Below are 25805 nucleotides of genomic sequence, written 5' to 3'. Positions count from 1 at the left end.
CCTTAGTGAAAGTGTGAAATATGCGAGAATCGCCGACTTTCATATTTGGAGCATGTCTAAAGTGATGACAACCATGTCAATGATATACATTATTCTAATGTTGATAGTCTGTAACACACACACACACACACACACACACACACACACACACACACACACACACACACACACACACACACACACACACACACACACACACACACACACACACACACACACATGCACACACACAATGGATTTTGCCAGTCCTCGTAACTTACTTCATTAAAATTAATTATAATCTGAAAATTTAAGTATTTAAACATTGTATCGATATCAACTACCTTTCCATCACTTTCTGTAGACTTCCGTCTAACGAAGCGTCGAACCGTTTCGCTGCCGGTGTCAATTCAAAGCCACCCTCGTTCTGATACATTCCCAACACAAGACCATCACGTGCACACTGAAACACGAAATAGAAATCTGATTCAACCCTCGAAAGGAGCCACACATACACAAGATTAAGGAATAACTTGAGAAGAAAGTCCTCGTTTGAAAACATGCCAAAGACTACTCGACAAGACTCGCATTCTGTTTGTAACAGGAACTGAAATGAATTAGTCACGTGACACACCCAAAGTAAATCACGTGACCGCAACTATAGTCTCTTTTTTTGTTAATTAATACTTTCTGTCACTTGGTATTGTGTTGTGTGTGCCCTTTTTGGGAACTGTAGGTCGTAGAAGTATGATTGAAAATACACTAAAGTAATCATTAGTCACGTGACAGTAACAAATTAGCACGTGGCATTACGGTAAAGCACGTGACTGTATCTAAGATTCTTGTAAGTATTTTTATTTAATCCGCTTTCAAAATTTTCGCTCTTGGATATGGATATCATGCCTTGGGGATTAGACAACTTTGGCTAAAATTAAATTAAATTTTGTTAATTTGAATTAATAATAATAATAATAAAAAAAATATTTTGACACACCACAATTTGGTGCAGTTCATTAATTAATTGATTAATTAAAAAATGCAAATTTTGAGTTAGTTAGCTAGTTTACATAGGCATAGTATGTAACCATGCAAGGACTGGGCCTAAGGTCAGTGGCTACACTTAGATTAGTTGCATGTATGGTGATGGGTTTGTCTGCTAGAATTTAGACTCTTTGCAGTCAAAATAAAACACTGACATTTTACCAACGATGTTATCCTATTATGACAATAAAAAATTGATATCAACAAACATGAAAATTCAATGCACTAAAATGCAACAATTTCGTGAAACAATTCAAAACCGATGTCCACACATCCCTGACATGAAAACAGACACTTGAAGAGACAACTCAACGCCACTTCACCTCGACAGCACGACCCTGCTTCTTCATCTTTTCTCGAAACTCGTTCATATCCAGCCGACTCAATTCCACACAATGACTCACATCGAGAAATTCGAGAAAGCACAGTTCATCACCAATCCCGTCCAATGACACATTGGACACACCTCCACAGCCCGACAAACTCAACACTTCAAGATACAATAGGCTCTTTCCACTGGCGACCATCTCGACCACCACATCATCACACACGTCGACCATACAATCGAGATAAAGTCTTCGAACGTTCGGAACCGCATACAACAGTGTGGACAACTGTCGAGTTCCACGCACATCGACATTAGTTGAGAAGAAAGCCGACTTGAGGCTCAAGTGATGAAGACACTTGTGAGGCATGAGAGCAGAACGACTACCATCAGAACAACAGATGACATTACGACATTCGTCGAGCACTAGAGCTTGGAGTACCGGACAGGATCTGATGATCAGTGCGCAGTCTACATTGATATGAGCTGAGAGATCGAGAAAGACTAGCATGTTGAGATTTCCATTTCGAAACATCGTGGCAAGTGAAGGAAAATGGATCGACGAACAGTGAGCGAGACCGAGCTGAGAGAGGCAAGAAACAGATTGAAGTGATGTGACGACCTCGTCAGTTAGCATGTTGGGATCAATAGGACCGGACACATTCAGTTGATTGAGACGTGGACACAGATGACACACAGTATGAATGGTGAAATTGGACACACATGTGACAGACATATCGAGCTCGATAATAGCCAGCCGACGAGATGACGGCACAGATTCAAATGGATTGGCAATTTCGCTGCAGAAACTCACAATCAATGATCGTAGAGATGAGCAACGGTCAAGAATGGAAGCAATTGTGGCATCTGATATGGCAGTATTTGATGCATTGATGTGAGTGAGAGTGTTGCATGCTGGCGACTCGAATAACACACGAATCCCGTTGTCTGTAAGTTTGCTGCAGTTGTTGATCGAGATACGTTCTAGTTGACAGGATGCCTTCATGATGTGAAGTGTCAGTGAGTCGTTGATGTTTGGACAGGACGAGATGTCGATCTCTTTGATGGATGGCAGAGCTGTCAGTAAGTCGGAAACTTTGCTGCTCGACACGCTACAGCCACTGATGTTCAGTTGTTTAAGAGCCTAATAAGTTATAAATAATGAAAAATATTTTGCTGCTTCGTAATCAGTCATTATCTGTCTATCTGTCTATCTGTCTGTCATAGAAATATTTTCATAAATAAGAACAATTATAGACTAAATCAGAATTGTTACAAGCTAAATCAAACTGTCTGTCTGTCTGTCTGTCTGTTGGTCTGTCTCTCTGTCTGTCTGTAAATTTATCAGTCTGTCTGTATATTTGTCTGTCTGTCTATTTTTATAATCCGTAGGTCTGTCTGTCTGTCTGTCTGTTGGTCTGTCTCTCTGTCTGTCTGTGAATTTATCAGTCTGTCTGTATATTTGTCTGTCTATATATTTGTCTGTCTGTATATTTGTCTGTCTGTCTTTTTATAATCTGTAGGTCTGTCTGTCTGGATTGTCACCTAATCATAGTGATTTAGATAGATTACTGTTTTAATCCAGAAATTTTCGCACTCATAAATGTTAGTACTCCTGTACATAAAGTACTCTAATGGAGCCGAATTCAAGTGCATCTATCCAAAAATTTTAGTATTTATGCTATTTTAGTACAACCAGGTATCTGTACAGAAAGAAGCTAAATTTCATAAGTACAAAAACTTCTGGATTTAGAAAAAAGACCAAGTCTTACCTATTAATCTATGACTGTGTTGTTTGCAAGGACTAGTTTGCTATTATAAATTCCTAGCATATGTACAAGTAGAGTCTATCCGTATGAGAATAAAGTATCTGTCTGTCTGTCTGTCTGTATGTATGTATGTATGTATGTATGTATATATGCCCTGACCGTCTATCTGTATGTCTCCCTGTCTGCATGTCATATCCATATATTTCTCATTCCCAATAAGCACACCACACAATCATCACCTTGCATCTCATCGCCACCAGATCAATCACAGCATTGTTGACAAGAGCACGACAAACTCTCAAGTCCAATCTCACTAAAGAGTGATGTATCAGCCACGGCCACATTTGACCCTTCAGCTGCCCAGTCTTGCCCAACAACTCGATCAGATCACTAAAATTATCAGCACCTGCATGCAGTACATACACTTAGCAACATGATTAAAAAACAAAATAAATACATGGATAAGAAGAATGGCCATGACGTTAGAATGTAAACTCTTTGATTAGCAATTCTACTAGTTTAGAAATAAGTAGTAAAGGAGTAAGAAGCAATGTAAGATACTTGAGTGGTTGCAACACATCATAAGACAAGGAAATTAACAGACAAACAAATAAACAGTGAAAAAGGCAAAGAAAGAAAAAACAAATGTACACAAGCAAAGACAAACAAACACACAACAAGATATGCAAGCAAACCGACACACAGACAAGTAAAAACAAACAAACAAAGCAGCAAGCAAAATCAAGTAGACAGACAGACAGACAGACAGAGACAGACAGACAGACAGACATACAGACAGACAGACAGACAGACAGGCAGACAGACAAACAGACAGACAGACAGACAAACAAACAGCTAAATAAACAATGCAGACGGAGAGACGAATGTATATAGAAGCAGAAACAAGCCAAGATTTACAGTCTCGCACGTGTTCACATACTAAGAGTATCGAATGGTCCTCCGATGGAATAGAGAAATCTTCCCGCATCTTGTGTTTGCTTTAGCGAACTTCTAAGCCATTCGTCGGCCTTACCAGCCACAACATGAAGACACAAAGACGCAAGTCGCTTTGGTGTACGGACCATCAAGAAAAAGGTGTGTGTACTGCTCGCGCGCCGTGCATTTCCAACTCGAGGCAAGGTGTGTGCATGTGGTGTGTGTGTGTGTGTGTGTGTGTGTGTGTGTGTGTGTGTGTGTGTGTGTGTGTGTGTGTGTGTGTGTGTGTGTGTGTGTGTGTGTGTGTGTGTGTGTGTGTGTGTGTGTGTGTGTGTGTGTGTGTGTGTGTGTGTGTGTGTCAAGAACTTTTGTTCGTAGCTGTTCATTCACTCATGCACTTGCGTACGCATGCGCTTTTGTGCTTGGAAGCGCGATCGAGTTATGTTGTTATGACATAGTGCGCATGACAGTTGAACAAAAATTAATTAGAAAAAATTATTAGGTAAAACATTAATTAAAATTTAATATTTTAAATTAATTTATTATATTTTATATAAACTATACAAATATGTAACAATTTAAAATTTGGGTCCGATACATAACATCAATAAAGTATTTTAAAAAATACTGTAACATGTATAATTAGTTTAAAATATATAAATTTAATCGCGTACAGCTGAGTTGGACCGATTAACACGTGACCGAAATACCTTGGCTAGGCGTTGCCCTAGCAGTCACGTGATATCGTACCAGATGGCGATGGAAGTTGAAGCCTTCAATTGGCGTACCGAACGAAAGCAGGTGTTTACACCAAAGTTGAACGAAGACAACAAGCTGCAGTTTGATCTTCGATATGCGAGTTTTTCTCGATTTCCCGAGGAAATTTGTGAAATGACGAAACTGAAGGTATTGATACTTTGTATAGACAACATACACTCTGTACCCAAAACTATTGCGAAACTGAGGGAACTGGAAGAGATTTATTTGGTTACAAGTGAGTACGTGAGGCATCCTCACTCGTCCCAGTTACCGCCCTCATCAGGTCTGCAGGAGGTCCCTACTGTTGTTTGTGATCTTCCATGTCTTAAGGTTTTGTCTGTGTGTGGTAACTCTGCATTCCCATTGCTGTTTGATGAGCTAATGTCATGTCAACTGTCCAGTACTCTTGTGGTAGTGCAAATGAGGAGATGTGGTTTGACACAAGCGACTTTGTCTGTGATCTGCAACAATGTGAAGCTGCGGAGATTGGATTTATCATACAACGATCTGCAGTCTTTTGAATGTAACAGCACAGGGACGATAGAAAGGTTATTGGTCTTGAATGATTTAGAAAATCTCAATTTGTCATTCAACAGAAATCTCCACACATTTGCATTAGAAGGTCTCACCAAGTTGAAAGTGTTGGATTTGAAATGCTGTAAAGTACAGCAGCTGCCATCAGGAATGAGGGACCTCCATCATTTAGAGAATCTGTATTTGAATGGAAACAAACTAGGAGTATTTCCAACATTTTCATGTTTGCAGTGGAAGCATTTACAAACATTGGATTTATATGACTGTGATTTAGAAAAGATACAGTGGGAGTTGATGTCACCTAACATTTCCTGTAAGCTGAATCTTTCTGGTAACAAGAGATTAGTGTGTCTTCCTAACAATATATGGAATGGACTGAACTTGGAGATACTGGGTCTAAAGGCTTGTGGTATATCAAGTGTACCCAATACAGGTAAATAGTAGTCTTACTTGTGAGTGTCATAACTAGAGAGATACGACTAATTACGTCATATACAATATTTCCTTAAATGACACTCATCATTATGTTTTTTTTGTTCATTTTCAAGTGCTAAACACATTGCTTATCTCTATCAATCATGTCCAGTCTGTTTGTTACTAAACAGTATGATGTACTTGTATTCAATGTGTAATATTTATACATTTATTTGATTGCCGACTAATGAATGGTCTTGTCAGTTGTTTGTCATATTGTACAGAATTTCTATTTTTACACACACACACACACACACACACACACACACACACACACACACACACACACACACACACACACACACACACACACACACACACCACACCACACCACACACACAAAATGGACAAATGTTAAGCCCTCCACGTCTCTCGACGTCGACCTTGAGGTCAGTTGCAGAGATAGCTCTCCCTGCCTCTAGAGACAGGGTCTCTATGCACTACATGGAGCCTTGGGGCCAGCGCTACAATCCACCTGGAGCTTGGCCAGAGTCATCCAGGGGCACTGACAATGGCACAGCTCTGGCACTGGACACCAACGCCCACACTTACCTGTCTGCTGCATGATGTTGCTGCCAAGCCAGCGGTCATGTCCACCCCGGTCAATGGCCAGGTACTCGGGAAGCAAGAGTGGGTGAGTTTCTTGCTCAAGGAAACTGCGACAGTGTTGCCTCCACCAGGATGGAACCTTCAAACCTCATCACGGAATACAAGATCCCGGATGTCATCACCAACGCTCTACCATCTGCTCCACCGCCCCTCCACCCCCACCCCACCCCACACACACACACACACACACACACACACACACACACACACATGCACGCATGCACACACACACTCTCTCTCTCTCTCTCTCACACACACACACACACACACACACACACACAAACACACACACACACACACACACACACACACACACACACACACACACACACACGTGTGCACACACAGACAGACATACACAGACACACAAGTTATTACTTTGATATTGTTTATTAATTAAGTCTGTTTTGTGTGAGCTTATCTGTTTGTGTTATAATTTGTATAACATTTGTTGCTATTTATTTGTAGAAGTTAATATTGAGGAAGTTTGGTTGCAAGGCACGACTGTCACTTATCTTCCTAGGAAATTTGTCTTTAGCCCTAAACTTCAGGAATTGGTTGTATTGGGATGTCCACTAGTGTCTCCACCCATTGAAGTGTGCGTACAAGGCATCAGTTCTATAAGAGAATATTTGGATGAACTGGAAAGGGATGGTGGAGTGCGACGTGGTAGAATAAAGATTTTAGTGATGGGAATTACAAAGGCAGGAAAAACAAGCCTCGTAGAAGCATTGGAGAGTGGTAGCCCATTTCTGGCAGAACCTGATGAGAGAACTGTAGGTGTGAAAGAAAAAACCATGAAGCTGGATGATAAAATAGAATGCAAATTGCTTGACTGTGGTGGGCATAAAGCATACATGCTAACCAACCAGCTGATGGTCAGCGACAATTCGTTGGCACTGATTGTCGTTGACAGCAGTTTGTACCAGTTTACTGCTCAATGTTTTCGTTGCAATATTGGAGATTTTCTGCAAATTTTGTACGAGAGAAACAGCAGAGCTCACGTTGCTGTTGTGGTCAGTAAAGTCGATCTGATGGTCGACATGTCAAGAGAAGAAATGAGTAGAAAGTGGAATGAACATCTGCACACTCATCTATGTCAATTCCTGGAGATCAGACAATTTCAGATCAAGAGAATGGACGCAACAATTGCAGCCGGTGATTCTCATGAAAACAAATACATGTCGAAACGTCTTCAATTTTTTGAAACCCAACAAATAACTGTTGAAGAAAGGGTAATACTGACGAGTGCAGCCACACATGAAGGAGTGGTCAGTCTAAAGGATCGTTTAAGAGAATTGTGTGGAGATGAACGTTTACTGCCTTCACTGCACACAGAGTTGCCATCATCATGGGTGACCGTAGAAGACAAGTTGGTTATAGCACAACCTCACACGTCTGTCCCCATTACAGATGTCTCTTATGCAATGCAAGTGTGTGCAGAGCACGGCCTGACAGAAGAAATGTGTCTTGAGTTACTAATCTACCTGAACCGGGTTGGAAGCATTCTGTATTACTCGTATCAAAAGACTTTAGCACAAGTTCTATTTCCTGTTCCACCATTTGTGGTCAATGTACTGAAGGCTGTTTTCAGACACGATCATCATCTCTTAGAATATGACTATCGCTTTATTGGAGCAGGAATAGGTCCCATACAGTTTAAGGAAATGAAGTCTGACCTTGTTTGTAACGGCATTGCGAGGGTGTCTATGCTGCTAGCGTTGTGGAGTGAGTTCCACCTTATTGCAGATCGTCATGTGGACGTGTTTATTATGCTTTTTCTTGCTCTTGACCTTGCTTATCTCATTGGCTCATCAGATGTTGTAGTTGAGGAACTGTCAGACACTCTTGGTAGACACGAGATTACATCAACTGTGTCAATGTCTACAGACACCATCAGCACGACATCAGATTCATATAATCAAATGAGAGGAGAAAATCAGCAAGCAGATCAGATGGACGGTTGCAAAGAACTGATTTGCAAGCTAAAAGAACATAATGTTGGCTTGTTGTTGCCATGGTTACTCAATGACGCGGAACCCAGTGATGTGAGTCAACTTTGGTGTGCAGATGTAGCAGATGGAGTGATGCAAGTTGCTGTTGAATATTCATTTGCATATAGTTGTCCTTTGGGTCTATTTGAACGATTGTCTGCTCGTTGCCATCGTCATCATCCTAATTATATTTGTCACTGGAGCAGTGGACTGCTGATGTGTTATGGTGCGGTGACTTTGCTGTTTAGTTGCAGCAAGAATACTTCATCTGGCTTTCTACGTCTCAGTGCTAGAATAGTCAAGTCACATCACAGTGTTGGCAGATTGTGGCATGTTCTTTTGCGTTGTGTGTCAGATGTGGAGGATCTTCTCCAGTCTGTTCCTGGTGTTCTTTTTGATCGATCCATCTGCTGTGAGAGTTTGTCCAGCACAAGTATAAGTTTGTGTCCCAATCAACCTAAGCATATTGTGCCTAATGAAAGATGGGGACCATTTGCAGTAGAAACTGTAATGGGAAACTACAGTCCAGAGATGAAAAAGCATGTAGAAGCTATAGTACAAGGTAAACAACAAATGCAAGTACATGTACTGTGTTTGTTTGTACAGAATGTGGGTTGTATGTGTGTTTTGTATTTGTTTAGTGTGTCCAAGTGTAAAGGAAGGTATTCCTCTCTGTGATGTTGTTTCATCTGAAGGTGGAACTCTAGTGGACCAAATGGATGTCCAAGAGATAGCAGCAGATATAGAAATGGGGTGGCCTAAACTAGCAATTATTATTGGTACTGACCAGTCTACAGTATTGGAGCTGCGAGAAAACTATTCTGATCCTACTTTTGCCCCAGTAGCAGCATCTCGTATATTAAGTGAGTGGCAAAAATCAAGAAACAATCAATTGAAGGTATGTGAATTGTATGATGCTCTACTTGTTGCTGACATTCCATCTTTACCACAACGGCATTTGAGTGATGTCATGTCACCCGATGCAGCATCTGGATTAGCAAAATCTAAAGAGACAGCTGCACGTGGTGAGACAAGTCGAGCTGACTCTGAGATGGTCACTCCACTCATCATAGAGAAAGTAGCCGAAAATGGTTCAGAGCGTTGGCATGAAATTGGTATATACCTTGGAGTTTCACAGTCAGTGCTGACTGAATGTGACCAACCTCTGTACTCATTGAAAGAAAGATTACGTAAAGTTTTGTTAGCTTGGAGAGATCAGAACAGACAAGCTACAGTTGGTCAGCTGTTGCGTGCTTGTGATAAAGCTAAAGTGGGAGGAGCAGTGAGGAGAGGATTGGACAGTGATACACAACACTAAATATTTTATTTTAATTTATTTTATATATTATATAAGCAGTTTTTTGTTTAATTAGCGTGATATCATATAATAAACTTGAAGTTGTGAATAAATTTGTATTTGAATGACTTTCTGTCTAGCGCGCGCTAGATGTTTTAGTTTTGCGTAGCCAGACCCTACCGCTGCGTCATACTTGCCAAAGTCCACATTACCAATGTCAGGCACGTGAAGGACAACACAATAGGTGGATATTGATGAGCCTGGTAAACTGTCTGTCATTCTGCCATCTTGTTCAGGTAGGAAAATGTTTGCATGTCCAGACGTCACAGCTAAATAATTTATTTTCATTATTACTATTTTAACTTAAATTTTGTATCATTACTTCAAAATAGTTGCGTTTGCTTTTTCTGTTTATCTAGTCAAAGTAATGTCCATAAAATCAAAACTAAATTTGACCAAAATACATAATTAATATATTTTAATCAAAAAATTACAATATTTTGATTAAAAACTAAATTAATCTATTTTGACTAAAATATTAAAGTAATATATTTTGTCTAAATTAAAATTAATATATTTTGCATTCAGATATTACAGTGATTGACGAATGTCATTAGATCATCAAACTAGAGAAGATAGTTGAATAATTCTGTAGCTAATGTGCTTGAGACTATTCAAGAGTAAACTCATGTTACTGTTCTTCTAGTGCAAAAGGCACTTTCCTTGTGTATTCAAATGAACGTGCCTGTAAAGATAGATAAACAGATATATTGGTGAGAAGATGGTTGGTTGTGAAGTGGTCGTTGGTTGAACCTTTTCTAGGTATTATATAAAGTATCGCTTTACATCCACTTCTTCTGCACATTGTCTCAATATATCTGAAAAGGAGGCAACACATTGTATGCACACACACACACACACACACACACACACACACACACACACACACACACACACACACACACACACACACACACACACACACACACACACACACACACACACACACACACACACACACACACACACACACACACACACACACACACACACACACACACCACTCACTTATTAATTGTGTGCTCTGTATATTGCTGTAAACTCCAGGAATAATCGGGAGCGAAAACTTTCCTTCTGTGATGTCTTCACAGTAGCTCTTGTTCTTTTCATTCTAAACTCAAACAACACACAGTAACAAACAGACAGTAATACTTCAGATACCCTATCGGTTATTCACCTCGGATAAACACAAATTGGCAAAATCGTCTCGAATTGGAAACCAGAGCCCGAGAACATCAAGCAATGGCTGAAAGTCACTGTTATCGAGACAAAAGTCTTATAACACAAATACTATATAATAGTTTAATAATACTTTAAATTTTTATTGTAAAATAATTTAAATTAAAGTTAAATTAATTGATTAAAATAATTTAAATTAAATTTAAATTAATTGATTTTATGAATTACTAGCAGTTGGTATACCTAAATGTATGGCATGCATACTTTAATTTCAATTAAATTTAATAAATTTTATTGATTTAAATAATTAAATAAAAACTTAATCATTTAATTTAATAATTTAACTTTAGAGCCATTTAAATTAAATTTTAATTAATTGTATCCCTAAATTACTGACAGATGGCATACATACATGTATGCATATGGATGAGAGTGGAATATATATATAAGGCAAAATGTTTGGTCGGACATCGTGCTCTAGCAAGAGGTTGACCTGACATTTAAAATTTTTGCCATTCATTGTTATTTTATTTTACAAAGTTTCTTGTAATTTATTGATGTCAACATTTAGTTCAATTTCTTTTTGTTGCACAATATTCACTACTGTATTTATTTGATATCAAAATATAAACATAAAATTTGGCTTGTTTGCTGTTGTTTGTTTGCATTACTATTCATCTTGATGACTCGACGGGTTAAAATAATGAAATGAACTGATCAAGAGGTGAGCAAACTAAATTTATTGCATGGATCCGATGTTAAGGAATCAATGAGCGACCCAAAAGTCCAGACATCTAATGGAAACAACAGCCAAGATCTAATAGAGTTGATGATGCCCAGATGTACGTTTGTTTGTCTGGTCGGTTGGTTCGTTGCGTTTTTAACACTATCTACAAAGCATATATATTTAGATTACAACAACGCAACCAACCAACCAACCAAACAAACAAACGAACCATCAACAGCCATCTGAGAGATAGCGGGTGCATTCACACGACATTTCGAGGAGACTCTTACTCCGCCTACTTTCGACACGCTCGCTACCAGAACAGCCGAGGTTGCCTCAAAACGAAACGTCAGACACGCGAAATTGCAATCGACAATGTCGTGACGACTTCGGTATTCGTATGAAGCCAAGTACAAACGAAGAAGAAGCAGGTTGCACTGGATTTCGGCTCATCGAGACGTCTGCGAGACGCGTGAGAATAATCATGACCATCGACACGTCGTTCGCGTCCGTCTCGTACAGCTGCAAGAGCTGGAGAGTGCATTTTCGAGGTTCAAAAAATGCGAAACCAAATAGTCGCCGCGACCAAATAGTCCCCGTACTGACTTTACTCTAGAGGTCCGTAGACCGTAGACCCATGAAGTTTTTACGGCTAGCGCAGCTAAGACTCACACGCTAAAAGTTACGTGATGACGATGAGGTGACTCGCTAGACTAATAGACGACCAGACTTACCAGAGCCAGGAAGTTTCGCAGTTTATGAATCACGAGGTGAAACTTACATGATGCACTAGGAATCTGCACCAATACAACGTACGTCACCTTGACTATTTGACACTAGCTTGCCATCTGAATCTCAGGATCTTACCGTTGTAATGAGGGAATGACTTACTTTTCGATCTCCTCAGTCTCTGTGCCCTTCTAGTGAACTACATGATCTGCTGGGGACAGTACTGTCTGTTCACCGTACGTGTGAACTCGGAAGTGAGTAATGAAGTAGAGGTCACACCAGGTGTGCTCATTAGAGCACTAAGAGCTGCTCCAGTTGGACCATGTTACACCAGTTATCTTAAACGGTTCCAGTTGCTTATCCCTTGGTCTTACAAGATAATTGGATAATAACCATTGCTCCACCCGTTTGTTTTTGATATGTAAAAGTATTACTTTTTCCGTTTTGTTTGTAGGAAGGGCTTAGAAAATTTCATAAACAAAAATGCCAGACCTTGCGGTTTCTAACAATACTGAGATCATCGTGAAAGTCCAAAAAACAGCGGAGATATTGACGATTTTCAACATTAACGCTTATGGGGAACAGACAATGCCCATGCAAACGTATGAAGTCTTAGCGTCGTGTGACCTAATACCTAGCCCATCAACCGCGGCGGCGCGTGCTACGGTAGCCTCGACTTCCAGACCGTTCGAGGCTAATGCTACAGTACCAAAGCCGTATAGAGAGAGTTGCGACAACCCAGACTATGGACGCCGTTTTTTTGGCCAGCCGACGGCAGTAAAAATTCTTGTACGGCAAAGCTTGAACTTAATGGAACTTATTACCCGAGGCCCGGATTTCCGGGTGGAGGGTATAGTACGTAGTCGTTCGATGACCCGACGACCCGACGACCCGACGACCGTATATATAGTTGGTTAGCGGAGATGCAAATGAAGCTATTGCGACTAATAGACGAGAAGTGGTGTCATTACCGACCAATAGACAAACGTAATGTCATCATGAGGCTCCACCTCTCTTTGTTTGGTAGCTGCTAACGAGAATTCGGCCATCGGGCGTCCGTCCTGTACATGGTGTGTATTCCTTTTCTTTAGGGGTTTAGCACATAGAAACAACGCCTATAATTTACATTTGCACGTGTATGTTTCCCCAACAACAACCAGGAGTGAGGGTGTGTAGCTGTACCTGACTTGTAACATTGTGCTTGTTCCGCAGTGTTTCTGCATAGTGGTTCTGCAGTCTGCCAGCTTGAAGTTTCGGTGTGCATTGTCCATGACAGCGTCTGACTGTTGGACGAAGCGGCTCGACTGATCTGTAAGTACGCTAGTGCGTCTCTATTCATTTTCGTTTTACGGTATCCAAAGTCAGAACGAACAGACGCCTAATTAATCTACATTTGCAAGTGCATGTTTTCCCACATTGATGTCTTGTTTTGGCTTTGGGGTCACCTCATTACAACAACCAAAATTGCGGTTAGACGGATAGCTGTGTAAATACGGTACAGTGCACAGTAGGCGACGTCTAGCTAGAGAATCGGCACAAACAACAAAACGCGTAAAGTAGCTGCACAAAGAACAAGACTTTTACATTCTCGTGAGCTGGAAAATCGATGGTGAGCTTCTTGTTTGGTCTCCATTTGTAATCTAGGTTTCCCACCAACAAACAGAACAATGATCACGCCCGTTACTACATCACGTAAGGCGAAGATTGCCAGCCGCCCCAGCGTCGAGGCTCTCCTACTTGTAACATTTGGCTTGTTCCATCACTTGGAAACTAGAAACAACGCCTAATCTACCTGCATTTGTAACGTTCCCACATCTAATTTTGTTACCCACATCATGCGTTTCTGTCATACGATTTTGTCATTTTGTCATAGCGCGACTAATTACCTTCAAGGTGCATACTGGCCGAGGGTTTGCACTTCTAGTGCTTCTTCATTACTATAGGTAAGAACAACACCTTCCCTAATTTTGAGGGACGTTGTATGTAGGTAGAGTATTTTTCGACAGCGCCTCGCTCTCTACAGTCCAGATGACGATAGATAGGATTAGAGCTCACTTGTCGTCAAGAGGGCCTGAGTACGAGGCTAGTGCTACGCGTGCTAAAGGGAAGAGGTCAGGCGTTCCCATTGACCTGTCGGATTTGGCGTGCGGGCACCGCCCCCTTTTCATTCCTCGCGCGTGCGTTAAGAGGAGGACTGTGCAAGAGATTAGCAACAACAGTGACATGCACGTGGATGTACACCTGAGCAGCCACGTGATCACCCACGTGACAAGCTTGCGTGTGTGCGTGCGTGCGTGCGTGCGTGTGTGTGCACGTGCGGGCATGCGTGCGTGCTGGAGCGTGCGAGAGTGCATTCGTCCTTGCGTGCGTGCGTGCTTGTGTGCGTGTGCGTGCATGGGTGCGTGTGCATGTGTGTGTGTGTGTGTGTGTGTGTGTGTGTGTGTGTGTGTGTGTGTGTGTGTTGCGTTTGTGCATGCGTGCGTATGTGCATGCACGCCCCGCCCATAACGTAAATGGTTTTGTAGATGACGGAGGCTGCGCCATTACCCAGATCATGTGACACTCGATCATGCTGCGCGGAGGAGAGAGGCTAGCTCCAGGCGACAAGAATAAATTACCAGGACGTATACATACATACATATATATATATATAACTAATTAGAGTGCTGTACACGTATGGAATATGTGACATGCACGCATGTGTGCAATGGAGAACGACGAGATACTGTACGTACCAATTGATTAGCTATAGAACAACAGGTTTGAATTCTGTTTATTTCGATCAACGTATATACGCGCTAAAGAAACACGCACTGCGACAATTACGATTTTCAAACGACTACGACAACGTCATATACGATCGAATCTACCAACAACCATTCAGTGTTCATGTTCACTGCTCATTTCTTCACAGCAGAATCTAAACATTTTGCGGGATTCATCGCTATTGCTACGGCTTTGACAACGGCTAGAACTCCTTGCGAAAAGTCAGCGGTCGAGCTAAAGGCGAGAAATGGGAGGACGTATTTTTCTGCCTCCTTGCTAATAGTAGTGATCTCCCTTACGTTGTCTTCCAATATTTCGTTGCCAATGCTAAGAGCGTAAACGTCCACATTCTTTGCATCGTGCAAGTTTTCAGCCTCTCTTCTGGGGTTTCCCCCACCGTTGTTCTTACCGTCAGTTACCACAAGAAGCCTTCTAGTACTACTTGGTCTCATACCATACCTAGTATTAAAAATGTTGTCACTGACGTACTTTATAGCCGCTGCTGTTGCAGTCATGTCTCCTATGTATCTTGTTCCTGTTTCGTTGATGGCCATTACCATTTCTCTGAGGGTCGTAAATTGTGCTGAACGGTCAAAGTTGCACACAGTAATAGCATGAGATGAGAATGTCAACATAGCCAGTCTAATTCGTGGACCGTTGTTACATAAGAAATCATTGCAAGTGTAGTGTATCAGCGTGGCCACGTCACTAACGGCTTGGAAAAAGTCGGTTCTACTAATGCTTCCGGAGGAATCCATGAGAATAGCGAGGTCGATAGGATCTTGGCACTCCGCTTGGCGTTTCGCTCTTCTAGGGGGCGATGACGTCGGCTCCGCTGGTGCATCCCCTTGAGGTTGTACACGTGGAATATTGGATGAAGGTAGCCCCAACCTTCCAAATACCTCCTTTGCTAAAACAGTAACCTTTTCTGCTGGAGTAGGTGGACCTACCAACGTTATAAGATGAATGTTACTTGTGTATACACGTATAGTACCAGTTATTAATTAATTAAGACTAATTAAGTAACCTACATTGGTATCGTACTTGTACATCGACGTGTACGACTGAAAGACATTCAGTCGGTACAGTCGACACATTCGTTTTTCTTTCTTGCTTCTCAAGTTGTTTTCCTGGGCAAGCTCTTGCGGCGGTTAAATTGTACGAGCTGTCAAACTTGATACCAGTCATAGGCGAAGGAAGCCTCTGCTGAGTGGGGGGGCACAACGGTTTGTCAGGCCATAGAAATCCAAGAACACTGCTAACTCTATGCCTTAGGGTTAGGGTTAGGGTTAGGGTTACCCTAACCCTAAGATAACGGAGAGCATTTTGTGGGGGCACGTGCCCCCACGGCCCCCCCAGTTCCGTCGCCACTGCCAGTGTATCTCCAATCTCCCAACTCGAACTGTGACGTATTCGGACACGAGGCACCAAAGAAAAATTTGCACAAAAGTTTCAATGCATGTGGCGGGTCACTTCCACAGATGTGCCTCATGAGCCCCATGTCCAAATCAGCAGCAACGCTTGGAGTTGTTTGCAGAAAAAAGAGTACAGACGCGAGAAAGAGCTTTTGTACTTGCAGTGGCTTCATCTTCACAACGTACAGTAGAACTGAAGTAGTCCAGGACCTGAAGCGATGTCTATGAATGGATTGTTGAGTTGCTATTCTTTTATATACATGCAGATGGCTTGCCACAGCAGAAGGGATCAACTAGAGTAATTACAACACTACACAAACACCGATTCTCGTTTACAGAAGTTACTGGTGTTTGAAATGCGATAGATGAATGCCTACCTTCTCATCTAGTGTAAAACCCTTCCCACTTTTAGTGCGAAATCTATTCATCTAACCCTTCTTGTAATAATTGAGCTAGAGCATGTCTAACTTATTTCATGTTTTCTATTGCTGACTAACGTATATCAGAAAGCATTTGTACCACTGACTGCCTCTGCTCGATTGTAACGCTAATTAACTAGAGGATTTTCTTTTCCTGTCGTACCGTTTCTCTTGACAACATTTCAGCACCTTTCCATGACGTACAGCTGCAATCACAACTAGCTTGGAGCTAACGTTTCTGAGTAGTTAGTCTGATAAGTCAAATTAGCGCAACAGCTACGAAAAGAATTGCGGCGTCATTCTTCTAATTATAATTTAGCTGTCTTTCAAAGTGTAACAAACAGCTACCAAGCATAAGGTGGTTCTAGGCAAGAAGTTTAGTAATCACTTACTGCGAGGCACGTTGGAGCATGAATTGGCGCGAGCAGTTATCCTAGAGTTCGAGGCTACCTGTCTATTGCTGTAGCATTGGTGACCGTGTAGCAGCAACCTCATTGTTCTGGCTAGGAGCCAACACCACGTTTCCGAGTGTAGGGTGTGGATGATCTTGTTTTGTTATTTCACACATCTTGGAAACGCGACTCACACTATTTGGAAATTGGCTGCTGCATGCACCAGCTGTGTACACACGGTACATGCATGCTAGATCAGCGTGTAAAAAAGTGTAGACCACGTCTGTACGATATACGTACGTATCTACCGTATACAGCTGGTGCAGATGTGTGTGTGTGTGTGTGTGTGTGTGTGTGTGTGTGTGTGTGTGTGTGTGTGTGTGTGTGTGTGTGTGTGTGTGTGTGTGTTGCCGAAGTGTGTGGCACTATACAATCAATCACACCCTACACCCGGAACAGTATTGCCGGCAGAAGTTGCTCACCGATGCTACAACAACACAGACAGCTACTTCAGGATATAACTATACTCATGCCAACTAATGCTCCAGCGTACCTTCCTCGATCGCCCTGAGTAACGTAACTAACTACTTCAAAGGTTCTCGACTAGCCAGAACGTGCATGCTCGGTAGCTGTATGCTACACTCAGAAAGTGTGACAGCAGACACGAAATTCTACTTATCGGAATGACGCCTCAATTCTTTTCATGCCTGTTTTGCTAATTTGACTTATCAGACTTACTACTCAGAAACGCTAGCTCCCACACGATCGTGATTGCCAGCGATATCTGGTGAGAAGGCGCGATAGTGTTGTCAACAGAAACAATACGTAAAAGCAGGAAGACAAATTGCTCTACTAACGTTGCACGAGAGTGAAAAAGTAGCCGGTGTACAATGCTTGCTGACAAAAGTTATTGAAATCAGCAAAGGAAGTCCCACACACTGGCAAAATGTTAAAGTAAATTTGTAGCAAACACATGCAGCTAGATGTATACACGCCCTTCTGACAATACGAAAGCTTCTACCACGTGCAAGAAAACGCCTAGCCGTTGGCAACTGATTGCCAATTACTCTGTAAATGAAAATTGTGGGTGTCAAACTATCTCTATTGTTCGCATTAGTAGAATTCACGAGTGTGAAACGGGCTGGCGGAAGACTGACGACTGCATGGCTCACGCACGAGGAGATCGAGAGCAAATCTAGGGAAGGTGTATGTGCATGCTGGCAGTTTCTCAAATTGGTAAAAGAATTAAACTCCCTATTAACTGGAACTATAGCAGTTTCGGCCTTCAAAACGGTACTATGTACCAGTCGGCCTCGATCCTAGCAAATCTAATGCAGGATCAACTAACTACACTGTTCTGCTGTCCAGGATACATAGTCCGAATCAAATAAACTCGAGACAACGGTGAAGCTGTTATACTTACTGCACAGGTGACTCGAGGCTACGTAAATCAATTTTCTTCAAGAAGAGTTGTACCCAACGGAACGGAGCGCACATGCGCTTTCTTCGTCTCTAGAGCTTGCAATTGATGTTGATCTTCAGTTCAAATTGACAGTTAATTGTGCTGCCTGACGCATTTTAAATCATCCACAATGCAAAAGGGATGCACAGCATCTTCCGTCACTTCTCGACCTCTTCTAGCTCTTCCAGCTCTTCTTCTGCAAGAGGCGGAAACAGTCTTCCGACACCTCCTATAGCACGCACAGACAAGAAAATAGAGAACGCGCCCGAGTCTGTTTGATGTTGGGAGGGCTTCTCTTCTTACAGTTGCCATAGATGCATAGGAGTAAGGTCTCGATGTTTGTAATATCTTGAAACTAAGATGGTGACCTTCCAGCCATCACCAAAGTTGACCAGACTCTTAACTATAAGACTTGACCAGACTATTAACTGTTAAAAATTTGACAACGAGCTAGAGAATTTTTGTCGAATTGTGACAGATGATGGTGTCCTCACTTATCGCTAGTTTTCCGATGAGGAGAAGTGATGACGAAGATGAAGATGTAGTTTCTGCTGCAATAGTTGCCTACCTACACTGGAAGTGCTGCCTTCGTCGCAGTCAGGCGGGGTGTATTGTTTGACAGCGTTTCGAACACGCAGCTGGAGGCCTTTGCATGGCTCTGCAAAGGTAAGACAAATTGACTAGATGCCAATGCGTTCTACAGTGCGGGAATGTCACATGCTTCCACGTGCCAAAAGTGTTAGGACGCAGCGGCATGTCAAATGGCTGCTCTAAACTGTACGTATAGGCACGCATGTACATTTGGCGTTCCTGCGTGGCGTCATTTGTGAGCATGCACACATGCATTGGCACGTAAGTGATTCGTTCCTGCATGAAGCTTAATTAACTAAAGATACAGTCTATAGTAGAGTTCATTGATTAACTAGGGCAGTGTAGATGCATGGTGTTGCTATGAGATATGTGATTGATGATGTTGATGGATGATGCCATGTACACTCTTCCTCTTTATGCTTCGCTGGTTACGTTGTTGCTTTTCTACACTCTCATCTCTTCCGGTGTGGTGGATGGTAACATGTGATCTGTGTGCACGTGTTACTGGATTCCTTATGCCTGGACCCTTATGCCCGCACTATATATGTGTGAGGTCCATTGACTTCCACTATCATCTCTCTGTTCCATGTTTCTGGACCTTCTCTGTGGTTCTTTATAGCCACACTGTCTCGTGTAGCATCATGGCTCTGTATCTGTTGGGCTTTTTGTTGGACTTGTTGTCTTTGACCGTCGTAGAGAGTTGGTGGTGTGATGTTCAGGAACTGTAAAAACACAAAGCCCTATTTTAAGATATTTTTATTTGGGACAAAACAGGAATGCATGGTCGATGGTGCCGTTTAGTTGATAACATGCTGCACAGTGATCCATACATTGATTCATGCACACATAGTATATATGTATATATATATATATATATATATATATATATATATATATATATATATATATACAATGATGAAAATAGAGCATACTGATTTAGTAGTATAATGTGTACTTTTGTGTTTTGCTACTGCTATGAATCAGACTAAAGTAACATTAGCAATATACTAGAGTGACATTAATTAACAATGTTTTAATTTCTGCTATTGAGTACCACACAAGTGACAAATGACCACAATTATGGTAATTATAACAAGCAGTGTTTTCTATCAAATTAGGTCCTTTCTTGGAAGAGGGCAGATTGTCAAGACTCTTTGGCCATCTTGTTGACATTGCATTAGTACACATCTTGAATGGATTCGCTGAACTGGCATGAAAGTTGATGGTCCTCCTTCTTCAAATACTCCTTGCTGCCAGTGTGACAACGGAGGGAATGATGGGATTTGTGGACAATGGATATACCACTTAACGCATGCAAAGAGGTGTTCATGTTCATGTCCATCAATTTCAATAGAATGTCGGACGTAAAACAAAACTTTGCAGGGATGAAGGACAAAATGTTCTTGGTCTACTTCTCCATTGCAACCTGCCCATGAAGCCAAAATGACACGACATCGTCCTGTTCGCTTTGCCATTTGTGACATGTATCTTTCATCACCTATAGTGACAGACTCATGTTGGTGATACGTAATTATTTGCAATACGCAGGTAATTGGTAATACGCAGGGATGTCACAAGAAACACACAGTAAAGCTAATCGGCGTTGTAATCGAAAGGTCGGAGATTGAGATGTTGTCAATAGCACACCATCTTCCCACATTGCTTTCAGCTCATCTACCAGTGGTTTGAGAAATGTATTAAGAGATGCTGGCTCAGACTTCAATGCTGGGATTATTCCAACCAGAAGCACGTTCTCTCTTTTGAAACGCAGATGTCGAGGGAAATTCATCAGTGCAAAATAAATAACTCCTACTGATGTGGTACCATTCTCAAATGGTTGAAACCAGTCAACATTTAGTATTCCAGCATAGTGTCTTGGCTTTGAAAGGCTGAACCCATCACTGATTGCCTCGAACTCTTCCATATCTTTCCATCATATACATCGCCTAAGTGGCCAGATGGGACACTTCTGTGGCGCCATAGCTCTAACTGTTCTGGTATACCTGGCCGAGAAAGAAGATCAGAGAGTGATTGAACAATACTATTGTAGCAATAGATGTACTGTGGGTAGAATAAGTTTTCTTTGTGTGAAAAAGTAACTTCATGGAGTAATGGTGTGCCACACGGTTGTCTACGTTCCTGGTGAGGGTGATCGGGCCATGCTGTGTGGCTGCAATGTATTTGAGAACAACGGCTTTTTTTCCATCAGTTCATCCAACTTGTACAGCAAATAACATCGTTTACATACAACATACTTTGTAAACTGATCTTTGCCTTTATTTGGCAGACTTTGTTTCAATTTGTACTCAGATGTTGGTATATGTTTAGCAAGAAATTGAGCTGTACTGTTATGTGATCCCAATACTTTTAACGTAGTGGCGATGATGCTCAACAGAGCCAGGAGTGCTCTCTTGCTCACAGAAAATATAGCCTAATCACAAATGCCAGTAAGCACTCTATCAAAATCTGTTCTCAGTATCTGCATACACACTGGTGTGCTAAAACGTTTGTAAGATTATGCTACATATTATTAATTAACGTAAATCAAATTATGCAGTCAGTGGTAATGAGAGATAGTGAACTCTCATACAGAAAGACAATCTGGGTTCAAAACTAGTTCTGAAGTTAATGAGATATCTTAGTTTGCTGATATAAAAATACTTGTATGTTACAGGCCATGACATTGGTGCAAGCAAATGATATCACGTAGACAATCTCAGCAACAAAGGCAAACCTGGACATGAAACTAACATCAGTCAGATTGATTTTGATAGTGACATTGTCTATGTTGAGATTATGTTGCATTTTGTGAAAAATTACGTTGTATGGCTAAGTTCAATAATATACATGTATTATGTCATAAGAGGCATCTGTAATTACCAGACGTTTTAGTCAATCTAAACAACGTTATAAAAGTGGGTGGGTGGGTAGGGTAGAGACCTGTTCAGATTGAAATGTCTGACAGTTTGCATTTACTATATCCAAGTCTACTGATAGCATCACCTCCATGGGACAAACTACTAAGTTGTGTATTGATATTCATCTGCTCTGTTGTTTATGTCGACTGTTTCCTAAAGCAACATGCACAGCCAGTCTTATTTATTATTTTTTGCTCATTGGTATTTCACGATGCAAGCTGCACAATTTGGGAAAGTGCAGCTGAAAGATTCATTTTTGGTACCACAGAGTTTTAATTGTCAGAATTTTTTGAATTGAAGGGTTGAGAGGTACCGGTGATCTTTGCCAATCAGACTATTTAGATTGAAGAAAATGTCTGGTAATTTGGAGATGCCTCTAAATTGTTACTGTATGCTGTTGAAATAGTATGGCAATTACACAAATTTGCTTGTGATAGTGAAGCTATACACACTGCAAACGAACCTGCCAAACCAACAGCAGATAAACTACCCATTGTAGAACAGCATGTCCTTGGCCAGCATTACTTTGAACAGTTGCTATTCTATCCGAAGTTTCAAAAGTGATGTCATTGTAGACTTCTGCTACAGTTTCAGAGCTCCACAATTCTTGTCCTTGTTGATCGCCATCGTCTTCACTAATATAATCAGGATCCTTTTCAATAATAAGGTCATCGTCGTTGCAGTAACCTTGAGCGCAGTGCCTTCGATGTGTTGGGTTTATAGCTATATCTTCTTCCTTGTGCATGTCATCTACGTCTAGAATACATATCATATGAGGTATCAGTGTGTAGCAATTCAGGACATGTATTTGTATAATTAGAACACAACAGTAACTGTAACTAGCCAATAGGCCATATTTGGAAGAGGAGCTTCTAGAGCATGCGCCCTAATTGTGTTTGCTCTTAATGTAGATAATTTAATTACTTGAGTTTAATTTAATTAACTAAAAATGTTTTGTGTGACTTTATTAATAAGAGAAAAGATAAGCTCTAAAATTAAGCCTTTTGTCAAACTAATAATAATTACATAATAAGTAGCTAATAATTAATTGCAATTGTTTGTCTGGGTGCTACAGTTTGCCCTAGCACCATAGACAACCCTGCATGCATTGGCTGTTTTGTGAACAAAATCTTTTGATCTAGCTGACGTCTCTGAACAGCGTTTGGTAGAACAAAAGCAGAGTTTCTAACTCTGGAAACTGACTGAGTGTTGGGATTGAGCTTTGGGCATAGTGGACGTAGGTATTGCACGGTTACGTGACTGGACATCATTACAACTTATTTGCGCAGCATCTAGTTATTCATACACGCATGTATTAAGGTAAGAACAGGAAGGTGCATTTTTGTAAAGACTACAAGCGATTAATGACTGATCCATAGGCATCGTAAGCCACATGGCTAGTTGCTAGGTACGCGCATGTGCTTATACCAACACACCTGAAACTTAGTATGCCCAGATTATCTTGCCACACCACATACACTACCCGCGACGAAGATAAAAAAAATCCTATTCTTGCAAAGAAAGTACATATTTAGTACTATCTTTGCTTACACTTAATGTAATTTATTAATTAGTAATACCGTTGGAGATCTAGGAGACTATGTAGGCATATTTTTGTTTCTAGTGAACTTACGGTATCCTATGCTTTTAATTATTTGACTTGTATATTAGTGAAACCTGATGGTCGTTTGGGACTGTGAACAAACGTCGCGGATTCGTCGTCGCTAGTGGAGTATTCCTCTTCCGCTTGCAATTGCCTAGACCAAGTTTGTGTTCTCTCGTTGTAATACAAGGCTTTGTGTGACATATATGTTCTCATTTTCCACCAGCTGTCGCAATGAGGACAGAAATAACGATCTGCCATAACGAAGACTTTCTCCTCAGCTGACTAACACACATACGGGATTTGTTGACTTAGGTATTTTTGCGGGAATTGCTTGTGTGACGAGTTTTGCTGTCTAATCTTTTTTAAGGGAAATGTTGAGAGACGAAGTTTTCTCTGACTGTGAGGCAGATAAGACTCAGCTAGAATCGCTAGGGTTGCTCCTCCGGCAATCTATTGATCAAAATCGCCACCTTGTTCAAGCCCTTGAAAAGGAGAGGGAAGACCGACGTCGGACCGAGACCACCTTACAGCGAATGCTAGAAACATCTGAGAAAAGCGTAACTTCGCGACGACAAAAGCAAAACGGTGAAAGTAAGTCGCCAAACAGCCAGGAAACATGCATGTAGCTGATGCATGACGTCGGGCTAGCGCTCTTGGCGCGAATTTCTAGAACAAATTTGCTGCATTGCAGACTGCAGTTCATGACACCTATAGACGTTTGCTCAAAGAAACCGAAATCTTTCATGGATAGAACCTAGAAGAAAGGTAATTTACTTACTCTAGTTAGCTAGAACAGTAATTCTAAAAATAAAATGCTAGTTCGCGGGAAATTGTGAATGAATTAGATAAGGCATGATGACACGCATTCCGATAGTTCTGCCAATAGTATAGGTGAATCAGCTGCATGTGTTTTGATAAAGCGTTGCGCTACAGCTCTAGTTTTGGGTAGTAGGCTTTCTTGCTCTCGCTGCTCGACGCTGCCGATGTAATTAGCTAACTGCACAGACACGTATTACACAGTTTTATGAAGCGAAATTAGCATCGTAACTGTATTTTTTCTACATTTCGACCACTCATTCAATTAATTTGCTAGACGCCTAGCTAGGTTAGTGTGATGTAATGGTCAGTGTGACGTAGAGTTCTCAACAAGCAGGCAGACAAGCAGAGAAACGCTTGATGAATTTATGTTGTCACTTTAGATAATAGTATTTGAGAAAACAATACGTGTATGGTTCGATCGTTGTACAATGGTAATTCTTGCGGAACTCCGAGGGTATTGTGGCAGAGCCATACAGAGCCGATATGGTGCCTGCAGGGAAACGGCATGTACAAAGGAAATTTTTTACCACAGTTTATATATAGAAACTGAAAGAACGTACACAGGCATTGGAGGAATCTACGACCTTCACGGAGACTACCAAGGCTAAGTTGATGTCTGTCCTCACGTTAGACTTCATGTCTACTGATGAATCCGAAGATGAACATTGCTTTGTGTCCCATCCAATTCCGTGGAGGTCTACTGAGGTTAGAGATTATATGCAGTCTTTGGACCGGAAACGGGGAGGAGGAGGTCGACAAGGGCCAGTAAGATGAGGAACAAAAGACGGGTAGGAGAGCCTAGCGACAGACCAGAGCCGCCAAATGTCGCCAGCCAGGCCCCAGAGTGGGCATTGTCAGTTATGCGGCCTAGGCGTAAACACTAATGCTGTAGTGTAATATTTGCATATCAATAGTTATACGAGTATCTAGATGTCTGTCATGTAGCAGTGTGTTGTGAAAATATATGTATAAAACTTATATGATTGTGCAGGGTTCAGTGTAGAT

General features: G+C 41.3%; 3 protein-coding genes across 5 annotated transcripts in view; 1 reads left to right on the top strand and 2 right to left on the bottom strand.

Moving 5' to 3' along the window:
- The window catches only part of LOC134185938 (cytosol aminopeptidase-like), a 10335-nt gene extending 9669 nt beyond the window's left edge, over positions 1-666 (bottom strand). For 2 of the 3 annotated variants that reach the window (XR_009970882.1, XM_062653831.1), the window contains exons 1-2: positions 324-666; positions 2-56 (exon numbers count right to left, since the gene is read on the bottom strand). Coding sequence is in view for 2 of the 3 variants with exons in the window: in XM_062653831.1 (XP_062509815.1) it covers positions 2-56; positions 324-541 (273 nt within the window). In the remaining variant the exon portion in view is untranslated. The remainder of the gene's footprint in view (position 1; positions 57-323) is intronic. The other variant, XM_062653837.1, reaches the window with a different exon arrangement.
- Positions 667-1188: 522 nt separating this feature from the next.
- On the bottom strand, positions 1189-4199 carry LOC134197102 (F-box and leucine-rich repeat protein 13-like). The gene is made up of 3 exons (XM_062666354.1): positions 4055-4199; positions 3354-3520; positions 1189-2489 (listed from the first exon to the last, which is right to left on the bottom strand). Exons 1-3 carry the CDS (start codon positions 4197-4199, stop codon positions 1329-1331), a joined length of 1473 nt encoding a protein of 490 aa, XP_062522338.1. The 3' UTR covers positions 1189-1328.
- Positions 4200-4803: 604 nt separating this feature from the next.
- LOC134197094 (uncharacterized) lies at positions 4804-9791 on the top strand. The gene is made up of 3 exons (XM_062666341.1): positions 4804-5776; positions 6895-8982; positions 9062-9791. The coding sequence occupies exons 1-3, from the start codon at positions 4804-4806 to the stop codon at positions 9736-9738; spliced, it is 3738 nt and encodes a 1245-aa protein (XP_062522325.1). The 3' UTR covers positions 9739-9791.
- Positions 9792-25805: the final 16014 nt, after the last annotated feature.

This window comes from Corticium candelabrum, chromosome 1 (genome assembly GCF_963422355.1).
Source record: "Corticium candelabrum chromosome 1, ooCorCand1.1, whole genome shotgun sequence".
NCBI lineage: Eukaryota > Metazoa > Porifera > Homoscleromorpha > Homosclerophorida > Plakinidae > Corticium > Corticium candelabrum.
The sequence above is the reverse complement of the archived record's forward strand: the minus strand, read 5'-3'. Positions and strand labels throughout refer to the sequence as shown.